This window comes from Dicentrarchus labrax, unplaced genomic scaffold (genome assembly GCF_905237075.1).
Source record: "Dicentrarchus labrax unplaced genomic scaffold, dlabrax2021, whole genome shotgun sequence".
In the NCBI taxonomy this organism is placed as follows: Eukaryota; Metazoa; Chordata; class Actinopteri; family Moronidae; genus Dicentrarchus; species Dicentrarchus labrax.
In genome coordinates, this window is record NW_026136710.1 from 3,797,068 (window position 1) to 3,824,657 (window position 27,590).

Here is a 27,590-nt window from a genome sequence, read left to right on the forward strand (position 1 = left end):
CCCATGGAACAATGGAGATTAATAGATTTTTCTTTCTTTCTTTCTTTCTTTCTTTCTTTCTTGTGCACAAAAAAACTCGAAAAATTCAATAGCAACATGACCTAGTTTTTCTAGATAATCGCACTGTCAACAGTTTTCCTATTTCTTTGGTAGTTCTGATGAAAATATGGCTTTGTGTTGTTGTTTTTAACTGATCCTTTAAAACTGTGTGATGACACTAGAGACCTAATTAAAAGAAAGTGGATGTGGATCTGATTAGAATATATATGGCACATAATCCTGAGGATCATGGTCTAAAGCTGACCACGGAAGATGCCTGAGTGTATTCAAGCTTGTCACTTTGATTTGTCACATGAGTATGACTGTAATTGCTGTGTTTCAGTCATCATAGGTTAATTATCAGCCTTGACCTATTGCATACACACATAGAGACGCGCACACACTTCAGACATGGGGATGGAAGGATTGCTTTTGTACAAATCCAAAAAAGTTAGAAGACATACAGCACCGTAATGTAAAGCTGCCAATTCTCTTTTACTCTGCATCATCTTCCTCTCTGTCTAACTGATCATCACTGTCTGTCTCACACCCCTCCTTCCCTTTCCCTCCCTCCCATCCTTCCTCCCTCCCATCCTCCCTCCCTCCCTCATTTGGTGACCCACTAATGTTCTGTTCATTTTCTCTTATGAATAGATAATGGGCAAAAATCAAATCTCTTCATTTGCATGTAATACAATTAAGACCTTTTCAAACAATGACAAATGGAGGGAGCAGCGAGATGTCAGTCAGGCTCGTCAGCGAGAGAGCAAAGACAGCATCGGAGAACCCTTCCATTTTAACGAAAATTAATAAAACCTTCAAATGGAATTTTCTCGCCGCCATCTGGCATAACAATCACCAAGACACTCCTAGATTCTGCCTGTCAAATAAAATTAAACTTCTCATGAATTTGGATTCATAATGTGGATGTGAAGCCACCAAAATACCTCTAAGGTAAAAACGCTAAGAATTTGATTTCTTAGATCAATAATGATGGGATGTGCGGCCCAATGTGATTCCAGAGACACCCAGGTGTTGTAAGTATTGGTAACACGCATTCACATTTTATAAAGTCTGCCTCAAAACAATGTTTACACCTCTTCTTTATTTGGCTCTTCTCTCCATACTGGCCCTGAAGAGATGACTGTATGCTCACATCACAAACATAAAAGTGCTATGGATCTTCTCAGCCCTCAGTTCAAAGTATAGGATCCCATTTTTAGTCTTAAAACAAGAAACCGGTGACCAACAGTCCTTGTTCGGTTCCGAAATTCTTTCCTAAATTCAGCCAAAGCTAAAGGTTATGTATATGAAATGAACTGGATGTCACACCAGCGTCTCAGATGAAGTACAATGGGATAAAAAAAATGTATAAAACCGTCTTTGTAAGTCTTTTCACAGTATTTCCAACAACCACCAACACTGGTTTGGTCAAAATAAATTCTTAATTCACAAACAGGACAGGGTGGACTGTCTTCTTGGACTCTTATCATCACTACAGTTTTTGTACGGATTAAATAAACAAGACATAACATATGTTTAGTGGAGCTAATAGGCAGGTTTTTACTTGCACAGCCAGGCTAGCTATTTCCATCTGCTTCCAGTCTTTAGGCTAAGCTAAGCTAACCGCAAGCTTGCTATAGCTTCACTGATAGCAGGCAGACACAAGAGAGGTATTGATCTTCTCATCTATCTCTCTTATTTCCCCAAATCTCACACTGTTATTGTTATTTTGTCAACACAATCACAAACACATGGACCTTAACTGTTTTGCTTCTAATACAGTATCCTAAAATAAATTCACATAATTTCATTCAGACATTGCCTTATCATACACAAATGGACATAAACACAAAAACCATATACGCTCACACAAACACATGCATGAGCACCTATACATGCATTTAAACACCACACACTACACATGTGCATTTTCCCCACACACACACACACACACACACACACACACACACACACAGGAAAATTAATGAGCTCTCATTCATAATCCAGGATAGAGAGAGCCATATTCACCCTTGGATGGTTTATTGACTGATTTCATTTATTTGTGTGGAATAAATAGGAGGTAAACATTGGCTCGCGCTCACATTTTCCGCGACACACTCGCTGCACAGCATTCTGGGAGAAATGATCCCACCAACAGCAGGGTCACTGATTGGCTACCTCGTCAGTGTGTGACAAATTACCCAATGAGAAATAGGTTACCCATTTCCACAAACTAATTAACCTGGGTGATAGTGAAACAAATTATTACATTTATGTAATATTATTTCACATCTGTCGCCAGACTACAAAAATCTTTATCCCTATGCTTCCCCGCCCCCTGATGGCTTCTTCTTTGTGATTATGAACACATCCAGACGCCACGACAGGCCTGTACATACTGTATGCATACATGAAGATTGTATTATTTACTGGATTTAAAATAGCACTTTAAATAGAAATCTATAATATTTAAAAGTTGGTGTTTATTTTTGGTCAGTCACATAGGTTAACATGTACTTAGAGCAGTGGTTGCATGGGGATCAAGATAAGAACAAATCTGAGGGATCACAAGATGATTGACAAGATAGGAAATATGTTTCTGCTGCATAAATTATGTTTATATTTTCTTGGTTTTTTTTACAAATCTTTGTTGGTTTTTTTTACCTCTAAAATCTCTTCAAATAAACAACAAAACTCATATACTGTATGTGCCAAGGGGGCGGAAAGGTTGGGAACAACTTAAAGCACAAATCTGACTTCTTCTTCTTAGTATGTAACATTTAAGAGGAGTTATTGCTAGAAATGGAATATAATATTCATAGTTATGTTTCCATTAGTGTATAATCACCTGAAAATAAGAATCTTGTGTTTTCATGACCTTAAAATGAGCTGTTTTTATCTTCAGAGGGAGCAGGTCCTCTTCTACGGAGTCCACCATGTTTAACCGCCATGTTTCACAAACTAAACGCTGGCTCTAGATACGGCCTTAAGTTTCGAGGTCTCTGAAGTTTCTCCTACGCGCTCAGAATGTGAACCGTATTCAACTGGTTGCAATCTGCGACTTCACCACAAGAAGCCACTAAGTCCTACACACTGGTCCTTTAAAACATTATTCATGGTTCAAAAGTAAAAGAAAACCAGACAAAATTCCACAAATTCATCTTTCGAGTCAAAACCCGACATTACCCACAATGCAACTCGGCCCCCAACAGTTGGAGATGGTGAGCGGCTAATGACGCCTCAAGCAGAGATGAGGAGTGAGCTACTGAGGCCTGGTAAGCTCATTTCTTTCTAACTCTGTCTAACCGCCAGATTTTAAGACTTCAGACCTAACTGACGCTGACTCAAGTGACGTCACTTGAGGCCCTTTATCAGACTTCACACAGCTTTCTCTGGAGCATCAAAAGACTTTATATATACAACTTGTTTCACATATGCAGCAGCACTCAACAAGACCTGTAAACATACTTCAATGTAAAATCAGAGTAGGTTGAACAGGACAAACAAACCCAAACAAAGACACTTTTTGTTTCCTCGCTCAGCTTTTGCCACCTGGTAGCACAAACGTTCTGCATGTGTTACCGACAACTCGCTGAAAGATTGATGGCTGGATCTGCTATTTCTAGATGACGATGGAGTTCTCTGTGGAGGAACAAGATGAACCCAAGGTGGGCGGTATAAACTGATTAGTAGGGTTTTCTTTCCATCATGCTGTTTAATTTTTTTTCTTTATAAAGGTCGATATAAATGAATTAATGTAAACTTTAAACTTGGGTCTGACTTTAGAAATTGAACCAACTTGGTCTTGTCTTTGAGTTCTATAATATGAAAGAGTATTTAAAGATTTCATCAATTACATTTACAATTAGACCCTATGATAAAAACCTTATTATTATTAAAAGTCTTATGCAAAGAGTAAGTTTTGATTGTACTTAACTTGTACCCCAGGTGGTATTTCTGCAGTTGTTAGGGAGTATGTATAAAGATTGTGGAGTAACTCTAATGCTAAATGAAAAACACATATATGTGCACATGTTTGTGTTCAGGGGGAAATAGATGTACAAATGCCATTATGAATTGTTATGCGGATCTTTATTTATTGTCATCATAACCAACTAATTAAAGCCTATTACAGACATAGTGCCTCGCACCAACCTGAGTCAGTTGTAAAAACCTTAACCCCTTACTTTTACTATTCAAATGACTAAATAAAAGGTTAAATTATCCAGCTTCTGCCTCTCCCAGTGGTTATAACAGTATGCAAACAGGACTGAAATGACAGCCTAAACCTCAATAATTCCAGGATAATATTATAACAAATCCATTTTTATATTATCATAGTGTTTAATAACTTATAAGAAAGAGTCCTTTGATGGTCTTTGGACGCTCACCTGTCAGCATAAATCCAGTATCAGTCTCTTAGTCTAGTTCTTATATTATGTTATGTCACATTACTGTAAACTGCCCACAGCTATCAAAGTTACTCATGATACTCCAGAAAGAAGTTTCTCCAATGACAAACTAAAAGCTTAACAACACCACCACAGAACAATAACAATGTCCACTTCAATCTTCTGGTTGATGAGTCCATACATGTGGAGTTTCATTAGTTCACATGTTGGTTTAACACTATTTAGTATAAATTGTGATTACGTTAAACTAACCAGACCTCTCTGAGGTACAAATGCCTCTTAAAGACACTAAACTTAAACAGCTGCAGACAATATTGTGGAAACTAGACTGAAACTAACCCTGTCTAATTGTTAAACCAGTGAGAAGTTGGGATAAGATCTAGCACAAGAAGATTAACAAATAATAATAATGATACTATTAAAACCTGATAGTGTTACTGTCTGCCTGCTGGCCAGAACCAATGGAGCATTTCCTCCATAAAACATACATTTCCTCATAAAACCAGAAGAGAATATGTCCACCTTTTCTCATAATTATTATCACATAATTATTTCCACATTATTTGGAGTGGGTGGCCTCTGATAGCCCAAAGTGAAATTATGCACTTACCTTGTAGATCGCACCCAGAAGACCAAAGCACAAAGTCGGTCCCTCACCTCAGTGACAGACACCTGTCAAGATGACTATTAAAACTGAGACGGAAAAACAAATAAGGCTAATGAAGAAAATAAAGAATTTGGATCATATGGTTTGACTGGCTACGTACATTTATGGATGATGAAAATAATAGCAGTGCAAACATCTGTGACCTAAACTAAGACTTTATCTACTTCCTTTGAAATTAAGGTGAAATAGTTATGGTGTGTATAATGTGTAGCCTGAAACAAAGAACTCAGCAACAGAATTGACTAAATGATGAGGAACGTGTGTCAAAATATCTGCATTTGCTACAAGGAAGCTTTCAGTTTGTCCTTCATGTCTGAATCAACTTTCGGTTATTAAATGAACCTGTTTGTCATTGTTTTATTATTAATCTATAAACAGGGGGAATGAGATTAAGGTCTTTTATACGTGGGATTAAGTATTTAATTCTTGCAGGTGTCACATAAAGCCTGTAGAGCAGCTTATTATACACTGTAAGAATTTAAAAGTTTATGAATTTCATTTTATTTCAGGCTTTATATTAACCCAGTTTGTGTTTTTAGCTAACAGATAAAATGAGAACACCTTTGGCCACCTGCTAATTTGTCAGTTTGGTCCTCACTGAGATTGAGTTTGACATCTCTGATTCTTGCCTGAATTATTTGAGCATTTTGTGTGGAGAAGCTCCTTGATTACCTCTTTATTCACTCCAGATTTTGGAAGATACTTTTGTCCACCTAAAAGAGACCTTTTCATAAATGCAACACAAGAATGATCTCGTCACTGTTTTTAATCCGAACCGGGCCAGCACCCTGGAGCCACGGGCAGAGATAGACGACGACTCTTTACTCCATTAAAAGTAGCAAAACCAGTTTAAACAGCTTTAAAACTACAAGTAAAGACATATTCAAAATGATAGTTGAAAGTACGGAAATATTATCAACAAACTGTACTTAGATATTATTATGTACTGTGTATATCATTGATTATTATTATTATGTTATTTATATAATTATGTGTATGATTATTATTATATTAAGATGTAAGCTGCATGTTGTATACAACCATGTTGTAGCTGGTAAAGGTGGAGATCATTTTGACTTCTTTATATAATATTGGTTTGTTTACATGTAAACACTACATCTTTTATGCATATTTTATAAACTGCTCATGTGTTTTTAATGTGAAACTGAAATCTGCAAAGTACTAGTTGTCACATAAATGTAAAAGTAATATTTCCTTCTGAAATGCAGTGAAGTAGAAGTATTACGTATCATAAAATATGAAAATAAACTATAAATACAACACATTTGTAGCTATTTCACAGTCCTGTTGTGAAAGAAGATAATAGAAGAAACTTTATCAAATTTGACTTTATTTGTTTAATGCTGGTTTAGCTTTAAAACTGGCCTCATCTTTGCTGTGGAAGTCATCCTGATGTCTTCACTGTCTGTAGATGAGGTCACTCAAAGTACTCATCAGCTGATGTCATGATATGATGTCATAACATTTGAAGGTTGAATTATAAATTATTGTTTAAATTGGAGGTTTAAATTGAGAGTTGAGGCGTGAATTGGTGTGTTTTAGACTAAATTAAAGCTGCATATAATTTTTTTCTACATCTCGGAAACAATGCATCTCTAAATCTGGTCAGTTTGAATATTTGAGGGAAAAATGGAAGGATTAAGTTTTCCTTTATAGTTTGACATAATTCCTGTAAGAAACCACTTTAATTGTATTATGACTTTAACATTTTGGAGATACATTCACTGTTCACTGATGCCTTTATGTCTTTATCTTGAGCCCTTAAACTACTTCAAGAAAGGAGGGTTGATTCATGATGTGACATAATTGAAAATGATTTTTATTTGATCATTTACATTTAATTGATATAAACATGTCCATGAAACAAAATGATTCAAACATTTAAGAAAGTCATATTTGATAATAAGCACAGACATAATTTTGGAAACATAAGTTATCACAAACTGACCAAATGGGAACAAGAGTGCTTCCGCTACACAAAACATCCTATATAACAGATTATAGTTAAGTCAGTTTCCATGTCTTAATTTATAGTATTTCCCTTATTTTTTTTGCCTTGGACAGCTCATGCAGTCAAGTCCTCTTCCATGTTGTCCTGATTCCTGTCATATCAGTCTCCTTCTCTCTTCTGGTGAATCTCTGGCGTTCTTTTAAACCTCCAGGTGTCTTGTTTCTGCACGTCCACTGCGCATCCCTTTGGCCCTTCAGGTGCTGCATGCTGTGCAGCAGTTGGAAAATGAATCTAGTTTTGTGTTTCAAAGTATCCACAGAATTTGTCTTCAAAAACCGTCAGTCACCAAGCAAATGTCACTGAAAGCCCTGCAACAGTAAAGGCGAGGGCTGCATGTGCCAAATAAATAAATACAGAACAAACCAATAAGTTAATTTCAAATAGACAAATAAATAGTTGTCATAGGCTACATGCGAAATAATAAATTATAGCTTAAAACAGAACCAGTCCTATGCGTGATAAAGGCCAACAGGCCTGATAAATAGCTTCAGTTTTCCCTCTTGTTTGTGATTTGGGAGGAAAACGTGCCAGGTGGACAGCTCGGCCATTTGTTATTTGAACAAGAATCCTGGTTGTATTTTTCCCGGCGCACAGTTTGGATGGATTGGATGAATAAGAACTAAATGCAGAAGCTCTCTGTGTGAGAGAAACAAAAGCTCTTTACGGTGGCCCTAGGTGAAACTCATGGATACTGTGTGCTCCAGCGCTTTGCGGCGCAGCGAGGCGATGCTTGTCCCTCTCCAGACATCACTGTCCGGGGAACTACACAGCTGAGGCGAGCCGGTCACGTTGGTCGGGCCCGACAGGGACGCGGGTACCATCCCGGGGAAAGTGGGTTGGTAGAGGTGTGACTGAAGCCCGGAGCCGTTCGACGACATGTTGGATAGACCCATGGAGTTGGGCGGCGGCCCGGCGCCGAGGCTACACTGTGACAGGGACTGCGCCATGGCCTGCTGGCGGCCCAGGGCCGGCGGTAGCTGCAGCTGAGACACGCCGGGCATCCCTGCCGTGGCCCAGCGGGTGTCGTTGGCGTGAAAGGAGCAGAGGCTGTCGCCCATGGCCGCTGCTGCTGCCGCGGCGGAGGGGAACTGAGGCAGGCCGTGGTGCGTCGGCAGGAGAGTCCCCGGAGCGCGGAACACATTGGTGGTCTTCTTGCGCTTCTTCCACTTGGCGCGTCGGTTCTGGAACCAGACCTGCAGACAGAGATGTGATGAGTTAGGAGGAGCAGGTGTAATGGCCGCCGGTGCAATGACAGGTCATGTTATCAGACATAAAAAGGTTACGACATCAGGCTGTGATCATCAGGATAATGCGAGCAGCCCACAATAAATCTGTTGCAGAAAAACAATGATTTATGTTTGTTTCGGGATCTTATCCGCTTATAGCAATGTGCCATTTGTGCGTAAAACGTCCCAATTATTGGGGGAAATAAACAACACGTGCGTAAATTTAGTTTATTTTCTCTGTTTTGATCCTTAACACCGAGAATACATCTGCTATAACAGAGGTCATATCTCAATATATGATCAGCTTTTATTTTTTACACTAAATAGCTGCAAAATGTTTAAAATCTAGAGTGAATTTTAGAATAATTTAAGTCAGTTTTGCTTCAATACAACAGCAGCATTTCCATAAAAAAATATTACAATCTTCATTCATATTTTTATATGTCATTATTAACTTTTAAGAGATGCAGAAATTATGTTTTTAACTTATTTTATTTATTTTCTTGTGCAAAAAAACCCACAACATTTTGAATAACATAATTTAGCCTCACGTGATTTCCACTGCTTTGGGAGGAGCCACAGATAAAATAAAAAAAAAAAACGCACCCACATAATAAAGATAATGTTATTGCTGTGACAAACAGTCTGCTGGCAAACACACTTTTACTCCGGGAGCCCTTGAGCTCCTGTAGGTCTGGTTGTAAGCGGGCCTTCTGATGATTAATGTGAAGATTTGCTTGAGAAAGTGGGGCGCAGTAATAAGAACGGGACAATCTCACTCTCCCCCCCCACCCACCCCTCCCGCGTAGCCAGCCGTGAAATCCGGCCTGAAATGCATTACACTTCAAAGGAAAGAAAATGCAATTTCTCATTCCGTTTAAAAAGACAGAGTGCACTCTCAGCGCGTCCGGCATTAAGACGTGCAGAGCGGTGACAGCCCCCATCGCTAAACTCAACCTGGACCTGCTTCTTATTCCAGCCCGCCCCTAACAGCAGATGAGCTTCATTTCACTAATTCTTATTTTATGGAAATAGTATATAGAAGCTGAACTGACTGGCGCGGTGGTAATAATGATTATTAGGGTGTTATTTCACATGTGAGCGACCCAAGTGACTTTGCCATTGCTGGTTAATAAGGCGGTGGCGCCATAACTCCTAATGTATTTTTGTATTTGTGCAGCCTGGAAGTGACCGAGGGGCAGGGCAGCAGGAGAGCAGGACACAGACTCCAGCTGTAACAGTGGATTCAGGTTCTGTTTAAAAGGTGGATTTCAGTGCACTGTCGCTTTTATCTGAAGCGATTAACGAGTGTAATAAAGCTGCAATCATCATTTGGCTCCCTGTGGACTCATTACATGAGATGGACACAAAATGTGGGCCAATTTTGGATCAGACAGAATTTAGAGGTTATAGTGTGGTCTTCAGGAATAACAGCAAGTTCCTGCGTTAAATAAATAAATAAAATATGAAGTCAAACAGTTTTTGGATCAGAAAATATCTGGAGAAATAAAAGGATGTTAACAGGATTTGTTGCTGCTACAGTAACGACCTGATCTCAGGCTGTAATGGCTCCTGTGGCGTTGAAGGCTCGTTGTGTATTTACGGTGTATGACAGAAGCACGTGTGTGTGTGTGTGTGTGTGTGTGTGTGTGTGTGTGTGTGTGTGTGTGTGTGTGTGTGTGTGTGTGTGTGTGTGTGTGTGTGTGTGTGTGTGTGTAATACACAAGGTCGCCGTTTCGAATCCGGGTGAGGCTCTTTAAGTCCAAACACTTGGGCAAGGCACTCAACCCGCACACACACACACACACACACACACACGGAACTCCCGCAACCTGTGTGCTGTATGTTTTAATTTATTGGTTCATTTATTAAAGCTCCTGTAAGAAATACTACATTTAATTTCAGCTGTTTTGTTTTCTCTTTTTTTATAAATGTATTTATTCCGAGATGTAATAAAAATATATATTTTAGTAGTTGTGTTTTTTCCTATTGTAGAAAATTATTTTAGTGTAACCGGAAGCCAAATGAAAACGATAAATAATAAACATTTCTTGTTGTTTATTTGAGCCCAACATAAATAACTTTTTGTTTTTTATTAAAACAATATCAGATTTCCTCCAAAAAAATAATTTTACTTTTGGTTTCTTTAAACGCCGACGGCTGAAATTATTCCTGCATGAAAAAATATATAGCAATTTTATTAAAGCGATTTAACTCATAGATTATTAATAAGAAATAAAACGAGCATTTTTTGTCTCAAATACACAAAGTAATCAGAACAAATCAGCCAATTCACAAAGTAAGTACGCAAAAGGCTGTTCGGAAGGATTTAATTCCACATTCATTAATATTTATTACAGCATCTTGCTATTAGCAGGTTTTTACTTTCGTCTTATTTTTTCTGATTTGGTGAGAATTTATTTTGAATGGATTTTTAAAAGTACAAACGTATTCTGTCCTCATTGTAGCACATGTTTGATGCTGCTTTTTAAATTCTTTTATATGATCTGTTTATCAAACGACACTCGGGTCAGTGTCTGTGCATCCTAATTGTGTCGTTGAATTTCCTCCATGTTGATTAAAACGGTTCCAGCCGCCCTACCTGCACTCTGGACTCCGTCAGGCCGATCCTCAGCGCCAGCTCCTCCCGCATGAAGATGTCTGGGTAATGCGTTTTGGCGAAGCTCCTCTCCAGCTCGTTGAGCTGCGCCGGAGTGAAGCGGGTCCGGTGCCGCTTCTGTTTCTGGGACTGCTGCGCTGCGGACTGGTTCGGGTTGTTGTTGTTGTTCTGCTGCTGTTGCTGCTGTTTCTCCTGCTCTTTGCTGTTGACCTGCACCGGGTTGGATCCTCCGCCGCTGCTGATATCATCGCCCGGGAGCATCGTGGCCCCTTCCACGCCGTCCGGGCCCGGGCCGAGCTCCCCGGAGTGCCCCGGGTCAGGTCCCCCTCCGCCGAGCCTGCACTTCAAAGCCTCCCTGTGGCCCAGAAGCTCCGCCGCGGCATCCTTCATCCCTGCACAGACAACCACAGCTGGTGAGATTTGGACAGAAAACAGTTTCGCTACAGGAGGGAAAAAGGGACATGTTAGGCAAATACTGCGAGACTTTAAAGTGCACACATGCAATATACTTTACAGGCAAAAGAGAGGAATTAGGAGTAGCTGAAACATTTTTACTGCTGCAGTAGAAAATGAGAGAAAAGCTGCACATGCATTAAACCATCCAGTGGCAGATTTAAAACACAATTGCAGAAATTAAACAAGTGACTGCAGCTCTGAGAGAGACAAGTACAGCATGCACATTACAATCTGCTCCTTAAATACTCTTAATTCAATTCGACCACAGCGATATCTTAGGAAATTGTTAAATCAAATTATGCAGTAATATAATAATAATAATTACTTTTCCAATGAATTAAGCCAGTTTAGTTCACTTGAGTCGCATTAAGATAATATAAGAAGCAAATTGACAATTTTCTGAGCTTGATTTTAAGATTAGAAGTGCCTCCAGCTTACAGTAGAGTTGAAGACCGGAGTTTGGTGATGATAACTCACCGAGGCGAGCATCCAGGAGGTCGGCATGAGATAGCATTGCGCACCGCTCCAGGGCGAAGTGCTATTCCAAAAAAAAAATCTCTATGACTTTAACCTATTTAAGAAATATATATAGCCTAAATGAAAGCAAATTCGGTTTGTGGTTAAAAGGGAGGTTCGTTGCATTATAATGTAGTTTAGAGAAATGGGGAGGCGCTTAACAACGGAATGAACCCATGAGCTTCTCCAAACGAGGACCAATCAGAGTTGAAGCCTGAGGTATGTCAGCTTTAGCCCGAGAGCACCCCTCCAGCCTCCCAACCACCACCACCACCACCACTCCTCCCCCCACCCCCCACCTCCATCCTCCATCCTCTCACATCCACAAGTTCATTCCTCCTCATTCCTGTAATTGGCTTTGATTTCTCCTCCAAATTACATCCAATAAAATAACCTGATTTAATATCTGTGTGAAAGCTTCGACCCGTTCAAGAAATGTTGGATCACCACAATATTTGTTTAATTGTGCATGCTGTTCTGCGCGCGCTCTCACCGAGAGAGCCCCTCGGACGGGAATGGGAGTTATTCCTATGAGTGGGAAGCACATGGCTGCATTAACAGACAGCACATTGTACAGCTAATGTAACACCTTCACTGTGAACCTGAGTCTATAACAGCAAAAACTACATTTATTATAACTTAACTATTATTATTATTATTGCATATTTCGACCTCTTTACGACACTTCATGCCTCTTGGAGACCAAGTGAACCTCTTCTAATACCCTTTGATTTCCCAGTCAGCCAAACAACAAACTTTATATAATTCTAACCAGGCTCATTTTCAAGGCCATTAGGCTTTTATGTAATTAGTGCCAAATCTATACGCCTCTATTGCAAATATCAGAGTAAGATCAGTATAAATTAGGGGTAATTTACTAGTGTTTAGGCCCAACTGTCAAGAAGGGAGGGACTTGGTTTAAATGATGTGTGAGCAAATTAATTCGGCGGAAAGTGGAGGGAGTTCAACACGAGCTGTGAATGCTTCCCTGTGATAAAGGGGCCACAGTTAATACACCTGAATAACGTGACACCTGAACAGATAGAGGAACACCTGCAGGAGGCCTTTTTATTCCTCATATTTCATAATCGGTCTAAATTAGGGTTATGTGTTCTGAATGAGACAAGAAAAAGTTATTTAAAATCAACTTTAAAACATAAAATAAAAAACGAGCTCCCATTGTCGCCGAACGGAACGCCATTAGAGTCAATTAGCACAGCAGCTTCTCTGGCCACCAGTCTGCCAAATATTTAAGGGGCAAACAAAGAATCAGACATGCTTTCAGACAGATGTCGGGACGTTCAGAGGGAGCAGGTTTTTATTTATTATGTGCTGGAAGAAGGGAAAAAAAAGTGGCACAAAGGAGGCGTCCGAGCGTGAACCCGGGGCTCGTTTGGGTTCTTTTCTTCCATCCATCCAGGCTTCAGTCGTCTCTGCTCATCTTTTATTTGTCTGCAATCTGGTGGCATGACCGACCGGCAGGCAGACAGACAGAGAGAGAGACAGACAGACAGACAGACAGACAGACAGACAGACCGGGAGGGATGGATGGATGCATGGAGTGGAGAGCGGGGAGTCTCTCTCGGACGCATCGGGGGCATGTGGAGCAGATTTGCGCTGATGTCTGCGTCTTTCTTCGGGGGAGGAAAAAAAGCAGAAGACGCGCACTTGGAGATATTGCTTGTCCTCTCCTTTATCGGGGCTCTGTTGCTTTAGAAGCTGGACTTTGAGGTAGACTTTAAGAGGGTTTAAAGCTGGAACCGAGCGGTTGTTAAATTTAAATTATATTCTGTATGATATAGCTCCGTTTATTTTACTAAATTATTAAGACATATTTGTGTATTTGTGCACAGTCTCCGCTATTCGTGTGAATAATTATGGTATAAAATTGGGAGTATTTTCCTTGTGGTCGCCTGTTTACTGCGTCTGTTGGCGCGCTGAAAGCCTGTAAGGATAATTCAGAATCATCACATTGCGGGATGATGGATGGCGCGCTTCATTTTACGACTTTTCAATAGCTCAGTGCTTTTATAGCTGTACAAACAAAAGTGAATGACTCCTCCGGTAGCAGCAGCTCATAGTTAACCCCAAAGCACACAGAGAGGGGATGATGAGGTGTCAGGGAGCGTGAGATATTTGTGCTGTGGTCAGAGACAACAACAACAACAACAAATAAAAATGGAACTGATTTTTAAAAAAACATTTTATTTAATATTTACAAGCCAAAAAAAAGGGGGGGATTTAATTTTTTTAATGGTGCATAAGTGTTGTTTTTTTCTGAATAAATCCATGTATGATTGCTCCAGACAAACACTGGCTGCCTGTAATACAATTCATTCAGCTGCTTTTAGTTTGTATAGATTGAATCTAGCAAGATTTCACGCTTTATTTGGGAAACGTGGGCAGTAAAAGAACATTTCACTCACTGCATTTGAGTCTTAAAGCCTACGTTATTATTATTATTACTGGTTTATTTATTCATTATTGTTATTTATATGAGCCAATTTGCTGTTGGATAAATTATTCTACCTGGAAGTTGTTATTCCTATTAGTATTCCTATTGTATTTACTTTAACTAATTCAAAGGCATCTTTTCACTTAATGTTGCCAATAGATTCTCTCTCTCTCTCTCTTTCTCTCTCTCTCTCTCTCTCTCTCTGTGTGTGTGTGTGTGTGTGTGTGTGTGTGTGTGTGTGTGTGTGTGTGTTGAAGGTCTTGCTTTTGCTGACTTGATAAGGCTGTAATTAGGGTAAACAAGGACCAGAGCCACAGTGAGCTGCATTCCCTCCCCGGCAGATTTCCCACTAACATGCTCACATCAATCTTCTCCATGATATAAATAAAAATAGAGAAACAAATTCGCCCCCCTGCAAGTTTAATGCGGTGCATCTGAGTGGAAAGTAGACATTTTCACGCGTTGTGGAGACGAGGAGTGACTTTTAATAAAAACAACATCAAATATAATACTGTAAAAATGGCGTGTTGGGGTTCTGCCCCTCACATCCCTGTGTGTGGTCGTCTCTGGCTGTGGCGGGGCTCGAACCCGTGACCTCGTGGGTTACAGTACAGCCTCTCCAAACCACTATAGGCCCTGGTGATTTTTTTTATTTCTTTTTTTTACCCCCCTCCTTCCTCTCTCTGATCCGCAGTCTGTATTCACTCAATTAGAGATTTCTGAGGAGGAAAAACAATCGATCTTCCATCTGCACAAGCCTCCAGTTTAACAAATGAGATTCTTGTTTCATGCAGCTGATTTGGTGACAGTCTGGGGGGGATTAGGAGTAATAAGTTACCGGGGTTGAAGAAGAGGAGGGCGACTCGGTTGCAGCCACAGCAAGCAGCGGGCTGCTCTGCGTCCACTGCGGCCAGCGGAGGAAGTTTGACGCGGACAAACTTTAGCGGCAGACCGGGGGGTCTTTAATATCAATAAAGCTGCAAATTATAAAAATTTCAACAAATTCAGCAGTGGAATAAATATTCAGTTTCCTAAATAAAGTAAAATTAAATCGTCTTTTTAATAAAATGCACTAAATTAGACTATAAAAGTAAAAGTGAAGATACCCTCTGTTAGTATTACATTAGATATATTACATTAGATATATAATCCTATACTGGATTATTATTAATATTGCATTAACATGTAAACTGCTTCTTAAAGTTGCTGGCTGCAGTAGAGCTCATTTTACCCATATTATACACAGTTTGGTGGATTAATTCACTGTACATAAATAGATTGTATTTTGTTGAGCTCATTATAAAATCTAGATCTGTAAAGGAGTCTAACTAATAGCTTCCAAATAATCTTTGCAGAGTAAAAAGTACAATATTTCCCTCTGAATTGTTGTGGAATATTAAAGTAAAACTAAAATCCTGAAGTATAATTGTGAGGTATTGAGCTTTAAGTACAAATGTATTAGTTACCTTATGAGCAAATGTGCTATAGGCTCTCATTATTCTCCCACATTACTAGATTGGAAATGGCAGCTATAGCTTTTCTCTGAGGTATATATATATATATATATATATATATATAGCTATATGGCAAAGTAACCCCACTATATTACACAAGTGATGGTGCAAAGTTAATTTCTCAAGTACTGCATTTAAATGTACATTTTGAGCTAGTATTCTGTTTTATAGTTCATTAAATTACCTCCACCACATTTATCTGACACCTATATAGTTAATACACTTTTCTTTTTTCAGATTAAAAGAGGCTACAAGCAAAAATATCCATATAATCAGTTTATAAAATAAGATGTATTTCAATAGAACTACATAAAATGTGCTCCATCTCCTCTAGCAACATTAAAATACTGCTTTTAAGTTAATGCATTAGTAATAAAAATAATATATATAATATATATAATAACTCCTCTAAGAGGTGCTTTTATTTTGATGCTTTTAAGCACATTTATCTGATAATACTTCCATACTTTTACTTGTAACGGAGTATCTCACAGATATCACTACTCCAGTGTAAGATGTGATTCTCCCTCCAGCCCCTGCGCGGGTCCTCCGGTCACATAAACCCAGATGTAGCGCCCCGCCGGCGCATCTCATGCCTCAATTAGCGCCGCTGCCCTCTGTACGGACTCGATTAGGCCGTGATTTATCCGAAAGAAATATAATTATACCTCCAAATAAAATAATCAGCATTGAAGAGCGATTTCCTTAACGAGATGGAGCGGGGTAGATGCCACGGAGTAGCAGCGCCTCATTAGGGCGGTAATGAGACTTTGGGGTGATCCCGATAATTATCGAAATGTGTAAAATAAGGATCAAGTCAAATGTAACCTTAATTTGTCTGGCAATTGAGTTCATTTATTAGTATGGCTATTTAGGAAGGACTCTCTCAGCCTTTAATACAAGGTGTCGTTATTTTAGGGCCATTTGGATAATAGATGACAGGCCCGGTTTTATCATTCAAGGCCACAACCAACATTTGTCATTTGACTGACAGGGTTTCCCAGAGTGCTCTCCTCTTTATTGTAGGTACCAACACACAATCCACTTCACTGCTCTGAGCAGGGACACCAGCAGGAGAATACACAGTGCAATCAAGCCCATCAGTTAGTATTAGTGATCAAACCATCAGTTTATTAATCGATTTGTCGACTGAAAGAAAATTACAATCCCCAACAATTTTTTTTTTTTTTTTTAAATACTCGATAAATCATTTGTCATTTCTTTAAAGCCTAAAAATGCCAAAATGAGATCATTTGCTGCTTTTCAGCTCATTACAGGTTGAATATCTTTTGGGTTTTGGACACAAAACAAGCTCCTGGAAACTTGTGATGGGTATTATTTCTGACATTTTACAAACCAAACGATTAATCGACAGTGAAAATAATAGTTAATTGCAGCTCTGGTTAGTATTCTGGGATGTATCTCGATCAAGGGGTTAGAGGCAATAAAGGTCCTGCAGGCTTAACCAACTCAGATACATATAAAAAGGAATGAAAAAGGAATCCAAAAACACTTCATAAAAACACTGGAGCTACAGAGATCTGCAGTTTCTCACCGTTTACATTAGTGACCAGTGAAAAGCCTTCAAATAAATCCAGCAACGGGCCCACACCATTAACTGTGATGGTTATAACGGCAGAAAAGACAACAGCCAAATGTGTGTGCGTGTTTAATCATGTCTATGAAGTCCTGATTGTGTGTTAGTGTGATGAATAAAATCTTAAAAAGGAAAAAAATAAAACCCCCTCCAGTGCTCTACTGTAAGAAAATGAATGTTTTATCGTGTTCTTGTGGGATTTTTACACTCAGGAGAGGCAGCGTCTGATGTGGTGGCACGTTAAAGAGTAAACAGTAGAAATAATTACATCAAGAACAAGAGACTTTGAACGGATTCAGTATGCCTCCACGGTTGCAAACAGAGCCTGACGAAAGGAATGGACATTTAAAGCAAGTGAATCTTGCAGTGAGAACAGAAACAGATCAGAAATCATCCTTCAAGCTTCACTGAGTCCAACATGTTTCTAGCCTCTTTGTACTCCTCTGATTCGGCCAAATCCTCTTCGGTTTCCTGAAAAAACACAAACACACACAGTTTGGTTTTATTGCCCTTTTAGAAGATATACACCCAAAAACTACAAATTACTGCTATTTAAGAATAAATCCACAACTCTCCTCAACTCTTTGTGTCATTTAAACTGTTTGGATGTCACTTCGTTGCCATAAAACGTAACGCTTGAGGTCAAGTTTCAGTCAGCGTCATGTTACTGGGATAGTGGTGGGATAACGTGACTTTATGGTGTCCATGTCCTTTAATCAAGTGTGTGTGAGAGTTCCTGTGGTGGTCACCGCAGTGACAGCGCTGCTAATGAACGGTGATGAGCGTGTGCATATGCACATGTCGGTCTAAAGGAAGAAAGAAGGGCGGGTGAGTGATGGGGAAGGGGACATGTTGCTAATTCCGGGTTAGCTCCCTCTGCCTACCATTCGGCTCTCATGTGAGTGACTCACACCACCAGCTGCCTGACTGTTGCTCCGCATTAATTGAGATGACCCTGAGACATGCATGCTTATGTTTGCTTCTCACCATATCAACTTAAATCCTGGAGGGATCATCACACAGCGGTTGGACGGAGAGACCAACATATGGTAATTTGTGTAGCGTATACTGGAGGCGGTTCAAATGTTCAGCTCACCAAAACACATTTTCCAGGTTGTGTTATGTAGCCAAGAAGACAACTTCTGTTTTATCTGATCTAGCTTTGTGATATCTCCCATTAACTGAGGCCAACGTATTGAGAGTTTTGGTGCTTTTTGAGTGCCGTTGTTGTTGATAACAGCTTTCACTGAGCCTGAAAACTGTCCACAGTGAAGTCTGTGGATTGTCCCACGTAAGCACAGCATTGTTTCCAGAAAGATTTGTTGCAATCCAAGAACAAGCTCAAGAAGATTTAACTAAAAACAAATCACAACAACATGTAACACCATCTACTACAGTTAGCTACCACAGTGATTTGGACTATCTGAATTGTTTGCTTGTGTACAGGACAAACAAAATAAACCTCAAAGCTGAACAGAACATTGTTTTCGTTTACATTGAATCAAATAACTATGCATAATGTGAAAGAGGTTGCTTATGGAGACCGGTTTCACACATTTACTGTACAGATATTTATCAGTGTTGCTCTTTTTCTGATGTCTAGAAAGGCAACTGTTGGCTAACATGGTTGCTGTAACGACAAAAAAAAACAACAACAATATGTTAGGACAGGACAGTTTCCATAGAATGAGCCTTTTATATTTACACACACCACAGGTCACCTTCTATGGAGTCCTCCATGTTTCTACAGTAGCCCAGAAGGGACTGTTGTGAGTTGAAAAAGGTTTTTTTTTTTTTTTCTTTACACGTCCACTGAACAGTGACAGTGTTACTCACTAATAGCTGAAGCAGATCTGCGTGTGCTATGGTCAGACGGCGGTGGCAGTCTGGGATCATCATTCTGGACTCCTGCAACACCTCCAACTGAAACCACACACAGAGAGACCACATCAGCCACCACCATCTTCATTAATTGGACTTACCCCCACCACTGCTCCCGTTATCGTTTTTCATTACCTGCCTTCACAAACAAAAAAAACAAAAAATCAACACATTATCAAACATGTATTTTCCAAGTAACATTAATTTAAACAGCTAGATACAGGAATATTCATTCTCTGTATTTCACTGTGGCCTTGTTCCCGACAGAAACATGCAGGGTGTCCCACGTAGTCTCTGCTGTGGTTAACATCTCCCAAACAAGCCGGCGGTTATGAAAAATGTTATTGAGTTATCGATCGAGCAGGGAGTTGGGCAGCAGGGGACCACCTCGATCTGACTGCACACCTGGATAAATGAAGAAACCCTGAGCCGAGGGCACTGTGATCAGGCGTAAAGAGGTATTACTACGCCTGGAGTGAAACTGTGTTAAAGCCTGGGGAACTTTCACAGCCGCGGCTAATGTGGAATTCCCCCAGCTGGCACCCTAAAGAGCAGAGAAGAGTTGGCTAACGCTGTCAGACACACTCGCTCATGACAGATGCTTCCTCACCTAGCCCTCTGTCGAGCTGGAGAGTCAAAACACGGACGCAGTTACACACATGTACATTTCACGGCTGTGCACACTAACAGGCGCTCAGATGAACTCATACACGGGCAGCCTGGCAGACTAACTGACACACTGAGAGACGGTAGACAACTAGTCGAGTTGGTTGCCATCTAGATGTGACAAGGTGAGGCGGACTAAGCAAAGGAGTGCTGGAACAGAGAAAAGTCATGGTGCCCTCCCAGTGCAGTGGAATGATCCCATCAGTGCTGGATAAAGATGACACTTACAGCGTATTGATTCCATTAAAATAAAAACCTCTAATCCATCCTGCCTCAGACCTCTCATCTCCAACCATAATCCATCTGGCCTCCCAATCTCCCCATTTAACACCAGCCAAGCCTGCTGCTCAGCCTGAGCCGCCGCTCTATGAATGAACAAACAAAACAAAACACACACAGAATTTTAATGTTACCAGTAAACATAATCAGAAGCGGCGCCCGCTCGGCAGTTCCTCGCTGCCTGAAACACGTAGAAGTGAAATTCAAATGAACTGGGAGCCGGTGCTGGTAGAAGCATGGAGCCGTACTGGTGGACCATGCCAACAGATTTTGGTATTGTCCATATGTCGAACCTTTTGGGGTTAAAGTGAAGCATTTTAGATTTTTTTGTTTGGAGATTAAATAGGTTTGTGTAACAGTTATATCTACCTGCTAATATAAGCAAATTAAAAGAGCTCCAGTCAAACCTCAAACAGTGAAAAACAATGCAGAGACCACGATGGAAATATGCCATTTTCTGTTTGTTTAAGGTATTAATGCGAGGAAGGTTAGATCAGAGGAGCAATGCGAAGACTACCTGAGTCAGTCATGTAAGTTAAATGTTCGCTACGTCAGAACTTACTCAGAAATAGTCATAAGTGCATTAAATTTTGGCAAAAGCCACCTTAAGCAAGCATAAACATATTTTTTTGTGACTCCACCAAACTTTTCCAACGTGATTGTTCAAAATGCACAACATACGTTAGCTACAGTTGACTTTCTACGCTCCATAGATAAAAATAATTTACACCCTTCGACTACAGAAAAGACAAAGGTGAATCTACAGCCTTGCTAGTAGCTCTGTGGGGCTGTAGTTGGGCACAGCTGCGCTAAATGCTGCATTAAGCTTTCAAACATGCCAACAACAAAAACAGTAAAATGCTGATGTTTAGCAGGTATCATGTTTTCCATGTTCACCATCTTAGTGCACCGTGTTAACACAGAAACACTAATTAGTACAAAACTGAGGTATTTAGCCTATTCAGTAACCATTATTGGTACATTAATGTCTGTATAATATTTTATAGCTATCTATCCAGTAGAGATATTTCAGTCTGGACCACTGATGAATGCTATTATTTAACATTCTGCTTAATTTCACTTTTTCTATCTAAATTCCCGTGTAATGAACTGTACCCGTGTATCTGTCTGTGTTAACTGACGACGCCATCCTAGCCCCTTTATCCTTCTGCATTTCAGTTTCTCTCCGCAAACAGATAGAAGTCAACGTTTAAGATGCCATCAAGACACAACACGAGCCAGCAACGTGTTAGTCTGTGAAAGCCTGTACTGCTTTCTCCAATGCACGTGAAAATGATGGAAAACTGTAGACATAGTGACAGAGAATGGAGAGGAGGTTAGGGACACTAAATTACCAGCATGTGTCAGTAATTATCAAACTCCTCTAAAGTAACATGATATAATTACATCTGCATCAAGCAAATTACAAAATCACTAATGATTCTCCTCTCAAAACCTAATTCTTCATTATCACTGTGGACTGACCTCATTACATGAACGAGGGGCATCTCAAATCATCGAGATAGAATTCACTTCCCAACTATGGGAGCGCACAACCCCTTCACTTAGTGGCCGAGATCAACGGGAAAACTGTCGGGTGAATGTATAAAATGGATAAAGCAAAAGAGTTTTCCAAATGAAGACACATAATTGTTGTAAAAGATCAAAAAGAGGCGAAACATAAGACCCACGTACCTGTTTCTTGATGACATAATGATCTCCTGCCTCGGCTTTCATGCGCTCGACCTTCTCCTCCTGCTGCTTCGCCTCGGTTTTGTACGAAATCTCCTCTTTCGCCAGCCTGCAGACAATGAGGACAGGAAGAGAGGAAAAGACAGTTCATAGTTAAAGGCAGTGACACGGTGTTGTTCCATCAAACGATGAAACATAAATGCACACAGCCTCCCAGACAGTTAATATAGGCCGAACCATGAAAAGGCGGGCTGTGATGGTCACCTTTCACAGACAAGGCCATCCATCCTCATTCTCGCCAACGTTCCTCTGACTGAGGGGACACGGTGAGATCATCTCCCGCAGGATGGCAAGATACACACCTCAATAACAACCAGCGAACACATCATTCCTCCTCACCGTTGCCACACAACAACACTAGCATCCACGTGGAGATCAGCCTTAAATTACGCTTTGATATGAAGTAGGTTTTGCTCTAAAGCAACTTCAGGTGGGATACACATGCATATTTTAAGAATGTCCCTGAATATCTGAGAGAAATGCTTCCCATAAATTATTAATATGATGCTTATCTGACATGAAAAATGTTTTATTTCTGGAAAAAACTAGAAATAAACACTGAAAATGTATTAAAATGCAGTTGCTAAACTGACAAAATAATAGCTTTCGTGCCATTTACTTAAAGGTAAACAGACAAAACTATTGAGCAATAGGAGGTAATGATACTGAAATGAGACTGAATATATTTAACAGATTTCATACTGCATGCGGATGAGTCTGTAGTGACTGTAACTGGGGATGCACAATGATATCGGTACACCATCGGTATCAGCCAATCAAGGCTTTACAAATGAAACATTGGCACAGATAAGAAGCTGATAAGGTGGCGCATGAATTAAACTGTTAACTAGGCTAAATGTTTGACAACGGTGCAACCAAACATGAGGGAACGTGAGGCGAAGCCGTGTTGCTAAACCAAAAAGAATAGCCAAGTTGCTGTTTGCAATGATTACCTCTCTTAAGAGCCCTCATCCAGATTATTGGGACAAATTTGCGGAGAACAAAGAAAGATACATCGGCGCATAATACATGCCAGTTGTCTTTTTCAGTCCTTTAACCAAGCCAGAAAATATGACCACTTTTTGACTTTTGAATTTGAATTAAATGGTTAATTGATCAAAAGTGTTGGCAATTAATTTTCTAAGGATCGACTAATTGGTTATTCGAGGACTCACTTCAGCACTAATCTGATCTGATCTCTAATGACACTGACAATGAGTTTGATCATAATTTTTGTTTCCGTAGTTTGTAAAGCAAACTGAATTCGGATTAAATTTCAAATAAATGGGCGTTAAAATTCTCAATTTTCATCATATTCCAACTTTAACTTAAACTATATGTTCAGTAAACATAGATAAACACAAAACCTTTTTCTGTCCTTGTTAACTGTATGACACCTTCGAGCTCACAACTTATCACTGACTCCTTTATCCACCTGAATCGCCTCCGACGCGCACACACACACCCACATACTACCAGTCCTTTTTAGAGATTAATTGATCATCAATTTAGTCCCTAATTTGGACCAAGTCAGGTGGTAAATGGGCCTCTTTTCCTTGATTGTTAGTGAAAATGGGCTTGAGTACATTGATAAATTTTGATTATTTATCAATTACGGGCCAAATGGAACTAAATCTATTAAACAGATTCCGACCCTGATTGGCATAATGGAGTTTGAAAATATCGCTATTGATAATAATTCCCAACTAATAGTCTTTTTCCGGCAGTGCCTGCTTGTCGGAATGACAACACAAATTTAATTTTTCATAAAAATCAGCTGTGTGTGCATAAGTGAGTGATCCTTCATTAATCAGTCACATTACTGGAGACCCCTTCCCTCCGTGTTGCAGTGCTCCGTGCTTAGCCAAGGAAGCAGACAGCACTCTGTCATATTTTACATCAATTACCACTCATTCCAATACGATTCCATCAAGAAGCTTTTTAAACAGGAACCATATGCAATAGCAGCTCCCGCCTTCCACTCTTGTGCTTGATGCAGAGTGAGAGATGTCACCTGTTTGGAGTCAAAGAAAGGTGGCAAAGAGAGGAGGAAAGATGGAGGAAGGAAGGCTGGAACAATTTGAATAAAACTGAAGGACAGTCTAATAACAAAATGTCCATTCCTCCCCCCTTCCAGTCCTGATGTTAATTTCTTATTTCTCCCAGACTTGGAGCGCTGTGTGAATGAGGGGTGGGGTCGTGGCTGGTTTTAAATAGACCTGCCACCTCAGGCTTAATGGAAAAGGCAGCTCGCTGGAAAATAGAAAAAAAAGGGAATTAGAGCCAGCCGACACACACATTCGGCCGCCTCCTCTAGCACTGTATTTTTGAGCCACGATGTAGTCTGTGCTGGGACCGGAATGACAAAGGCAAATTACTGTTGTCATTTTATTAAGGGCATCCGCCTCGCTAGGGCAGAAAAGGCACTGACTGGAATGTGCAAAAAGCCACTGGAAATAGGCCCGGCTAAAAGAGCAGGCAGGTTTCCTCTAAACTCCAATATATAAAAAGGGAGGAGGGCGGCGAGCGAGGAAAGAAGGGAGAAAAAAGGGGAGAGACAGAGGACAAAGAGTCTGTACGGGAGGGACGTGAGATTATGAAGAGACAGAAAGCAATGACAGTTTGTACATTTAAACCTAACAGCTTGATTAAGGGTCCATGTCAAGGTAGTAGTGTAGAGTTTTGGTGTAGTGTGGGTGAGATGTAATATCTCCTATGTTCATATAGAACGTTCTCAAGCTCAAAAACATCAGCACAGTGAGGGACAGTACACCTATTGTACTATGTGTACTCTGGGACATCATCCTCCATGGGAAATCCAACCACCATCATTACCACCTCGGGGAGCCTGTTAGTAATCTGACCCTCATCAAAACACAATCGATAGCACATTACACTATCGCCATTGACAGGAGGGAATTAGACGTCTGCCTGAGCGACGAGAGATACTCTCAGTCCATCACACAAACTACTACACTAAGCCCCATTATCCCACCACACCTCGTAATATCTACAGTATTTTCTATTCCAGCGTGGTAAATCTGGTTATTGCACAAATTTAGGGACGTGTGCCAAGTCTATTAATAGGCTGTCTGAGACTGGATGATGAGCTTGAGAGGAGACTCAAAAAGCACATGTTTTTTTTTTCCCATAACAAATCTGTCTAGGAAAACTAATGTATTAGAGTTTCTGTATAAGTATTTGTTATTATTTTCTACTGTAAGAGTCAATTTTCCCTTTTTTTTGTCCCTTTTTAAGTCCAAAATAAAGACAGTGAACTCCTCAGATACATCTATCAGCTGCTAAAAAACAATGCAAACACTGGTGAAGTGAACAGAGAGGAAGACAAAACTGATTAAACTAGTGAACATGCGGCTCAGGGAACATACTTAGGCTTGGATTTGGACATTGATAACATATTTCGTATTTGAGAAAGGTTTTAGTTATTACTTAGTTATTTAATCACTTGATTCATGAAGGTGAATCAGATGTTTTATCACATCTACAAGCAAACAGTCAACTGATTGATTAGTTCATTGACAGAAGATTGAGCTGCAACATTTTTGTACAAATCGTTTAAGTTATTTCTATCCAAAAAGTGACATAAATATACTGATTCCAACTTGTCAAATGTGTTTATTTGCTGGTTTGTTAGTCCTCTACAGGGATTTTTGTAGTATTTTATTATTCATACTTTCACTTTGAGTTGTTGTTGACATTTTGTGAGAAAGGCCATTGGAGGCTGAGTGTTAAACTGAATCATACTATAAATTACTTCTAATTTCTTTGATTCTCAATTTGTGCTCCTCCGTATGTAAAAGAGGTGGACGGTGAAAAAAACTTAAGTTGGATACTATTTACTGTATTACATCACCTCATCCAACAATGACCCAAATTCCCTCACATCAGTGTAGTCTTTTTTTATATCGCTCTACCAGATTTCTAAACGAGAGAACTGCCTACTTAATTTGCACGTTAAAACAGATTAAATGACTCCAAGGGGCACAAATGGGGCAATAATGTTGCCAAAAATACCAAAAACATAGACCTCGGCGGTGTATTAAGTGTTTCCAGATTTACTGTATGCCACACAGATAAAGTCTTATAAGCAGTAATAATGCAAATGTGGGATGGGATATGAGAGATTTTGATTTCTGTTAAGGCTGCACAGTTAATCTAGATATTATCGAAATTACAATACAGCAATAAGTGCAACATCCAAACCACAAAAACTGATAAAGCTTTGATTAAAAAAAAGGTAAAAATGTGTCACAAAACAGTATTACATTGAAGTACTGTGCTTCAGCAGAGCGGCTGTGACCTACAAATCCTGTTTGTTTTGTTGTTTACGTGGGATGGACCTAAAAGAAGGTCAATAAAAATTACATTTGTGCTGCAAAAATAATCATTCCCACACGAATCTGGAATCACATCACAATGCAAGTCCAAATTATTGCAATATCATGTTTTTAACCATACCGTGCAGAAGTCATAACTTCTGCCCAAAATGATATAAAATATGTTTAATTTAAAGACAGCATCAAACATTAGAAGCACTTACAGTACCCCCTACACTAGGCCTGACATCCAGGTGTTCAGCAGCAGTACAGGAGGGAGGCTTTCCCTTATTGTGGCAACATGACTGTGCAGCTTTTATCCTGAAGTGACTCTCACATCCACAAAGACTGGAGCGAGAGGGATGTTGTGCTATGTGCTAATAACAAAACAAAGCTAAAACAGCTGGTTTTACTTAATATAATTCAAAATAAAAATAGTTTAGGGGCCTTGGTTGCGAGGGCCCTGCTCCATCAGCATATATGACCTGTTTGGGGAAACAATGCAGAAAGGCAACATGTTCACAGCGGTGTGGAAGCTAACGGCTAGCACGATGGACGTTAGTTTACTTAAAAACGTTATAATTATATTTTATTTCGAGTATTTTGTGCTTGTATTATCACGGTAGAAACACCAGCTGGGTCAAACAATGAATGAAGCGTGGCCACCACAAACAGAAGAGAAGAAAACCGCGTAGCCGGCTACTAACTCACCACAGGCCGCGCCGAAACACCGGAGTAGAGTTAAAACCTATCCGACAAACATTGCTCCGTGCGCGGGGTGCTTAAATGCCGAGTCGGCCTGTCCAACCAGCTAAGCGAGTTAGCCGCTAGCCTTAGCTTCAACGCAGCTCGTTTGACATGCTGACTCATGTTTAGTGGACACAGAAAGGCAGCCTTACCTCTTAACGATACCCGTTTTAATCTTGATTTGCCGTATTCTTGGATCTGCCATGGCTGGAGGTTGTGAGTAACGTTATTATTACTCTGTTGTAGGCTAACTGTAGGCTAACTGTAGGCTAACTGTGTGTGAACGCTGAGCAGGTGGATGTGAGGAGTGACGAGCTGAGCGCAGATAAATCGATCTCTGGAAGAGGATGATTATCGAGCGTTTGGATCACAGTGACAGGTTCCGGTGTGG

The 27,590-nt window shown here is 40.0% G+C and overlaps 2 protein-coding genes across 5 annotated transcripts; both read right to left on the reverse strand.

Moving 5' to 3' along the window:
• Positions 1–6,940: 6,940 nt before the first annotated feature.
• otpa (orthopedia homeobox a) lies at positions 6,941–12,158 on the reverse strand. 4 transcript variants are annotated; one of them, XM_051413247.1, is made up of 3 exons: positions 11,894–12,158; positions 10,982–11,439; positions 6,941–8,346 (listed from the first exon to the last, which is right to left on the reverse strand). In XM_051413247.1, the coding sequence occupies exons 1-3, from the start codon at positions 11,967–11,969 to the stop codon at positions 7,825–7,827; spliced, it is 1,056 nt and encodes a 351-aa protein (XP_051269207.1). In that variant the 5' UTR covers positions 11,970–12,158; the 3' UTR covers positions 6,941–7,824. The 4 variants fall into 4 exon arrangements, with proteins under 4 accessions (XP_051269207.1, XP_051269208.1, XP_051269209.1 ...); XM_051413248.1 differs by having other exon boundaries at positions 11,933–12,156; XM_051413249.1 differs by having other exon boundaries at positions 10,982–11,391; positions 11,894–12,153.
• A 4,778-nt stretch (positions 12,159–16,936) lies between these two features.
• On the reverse strand, positions 16,937–27,525 carry tbca (tubulin cofactor a). Its single transcript, XM_051412815.1, has 4 exons — positions 27,352–27,525; positions 22,059–22,164; positions 19,374–19,460; positions 16,937–18,008 (listed from the first exon to the last, which is right to left on the reverse strand). Exons 1-4 carry the CDS (start codon positions 27,402–27,404, stop codon positions 17,928–17,930), a joined length of 327 nt encoding a protein of 108 aa, XP_051268775.1. The 5' UTR covers positions 27,405–27,525; the 3' UTR covers positions 16,937–17,927.
• Positions 27,526–27,590: the final 65 nt, after the last annotated feature.

What these genes read in the sequence shown, in the direction of transcription:
- otpa (XM_051413247.1), bottom strand. Translation starts at nt 11,969, where the DNA reads ATGCTATCTCATGCCGACCTCCTGGATGCTCGCCTCGGTGAGTTATCA. An exon ending in CTCCGGTCTTCAACTCTACT is followed by an intron (nt 11,440 to 11,893) that starts GTAAGCTGGAGG and finishes TCCCTCCTGTAG; the next exon opens with CGAAACTGTTTTCTGTCCAA. An exon ending in TGACGGAGTCCAGAGTGCAG is followed by an intron (nt 8,347 to 10,981) that starts GTAGGGCGGCTG and finishes CTCTGTCTGCAG; the next exon opens with GTCTGGTTCCAGAACCGACG.
- tbca (XM_051412815.1), bottom strand. Translation starts at nt 27,404, where the DNA reads ATGGCAGATCCAAGAATACGGCAAATCAAGATTAAAACGGGTATCGTT. An exon ending in AAAACGGGTATCGTTAAGAG is followed by an intron (nt 22,165 to 27,351) that starts GTAAGGCTGCCT and finishes CATTGTCTGCAG; the next exon opens with GCTGGCGAAAGAGGAGATTT. An exon ending in CAGATCTGCTTCAGCTATTA is followed by an intron (nt 18,009 to 19,373) that starts GTGAGTAACACT and finishes GTGTTTTTTCAG; the next exon opens with GAAACCGAAGAGGATTTGGC.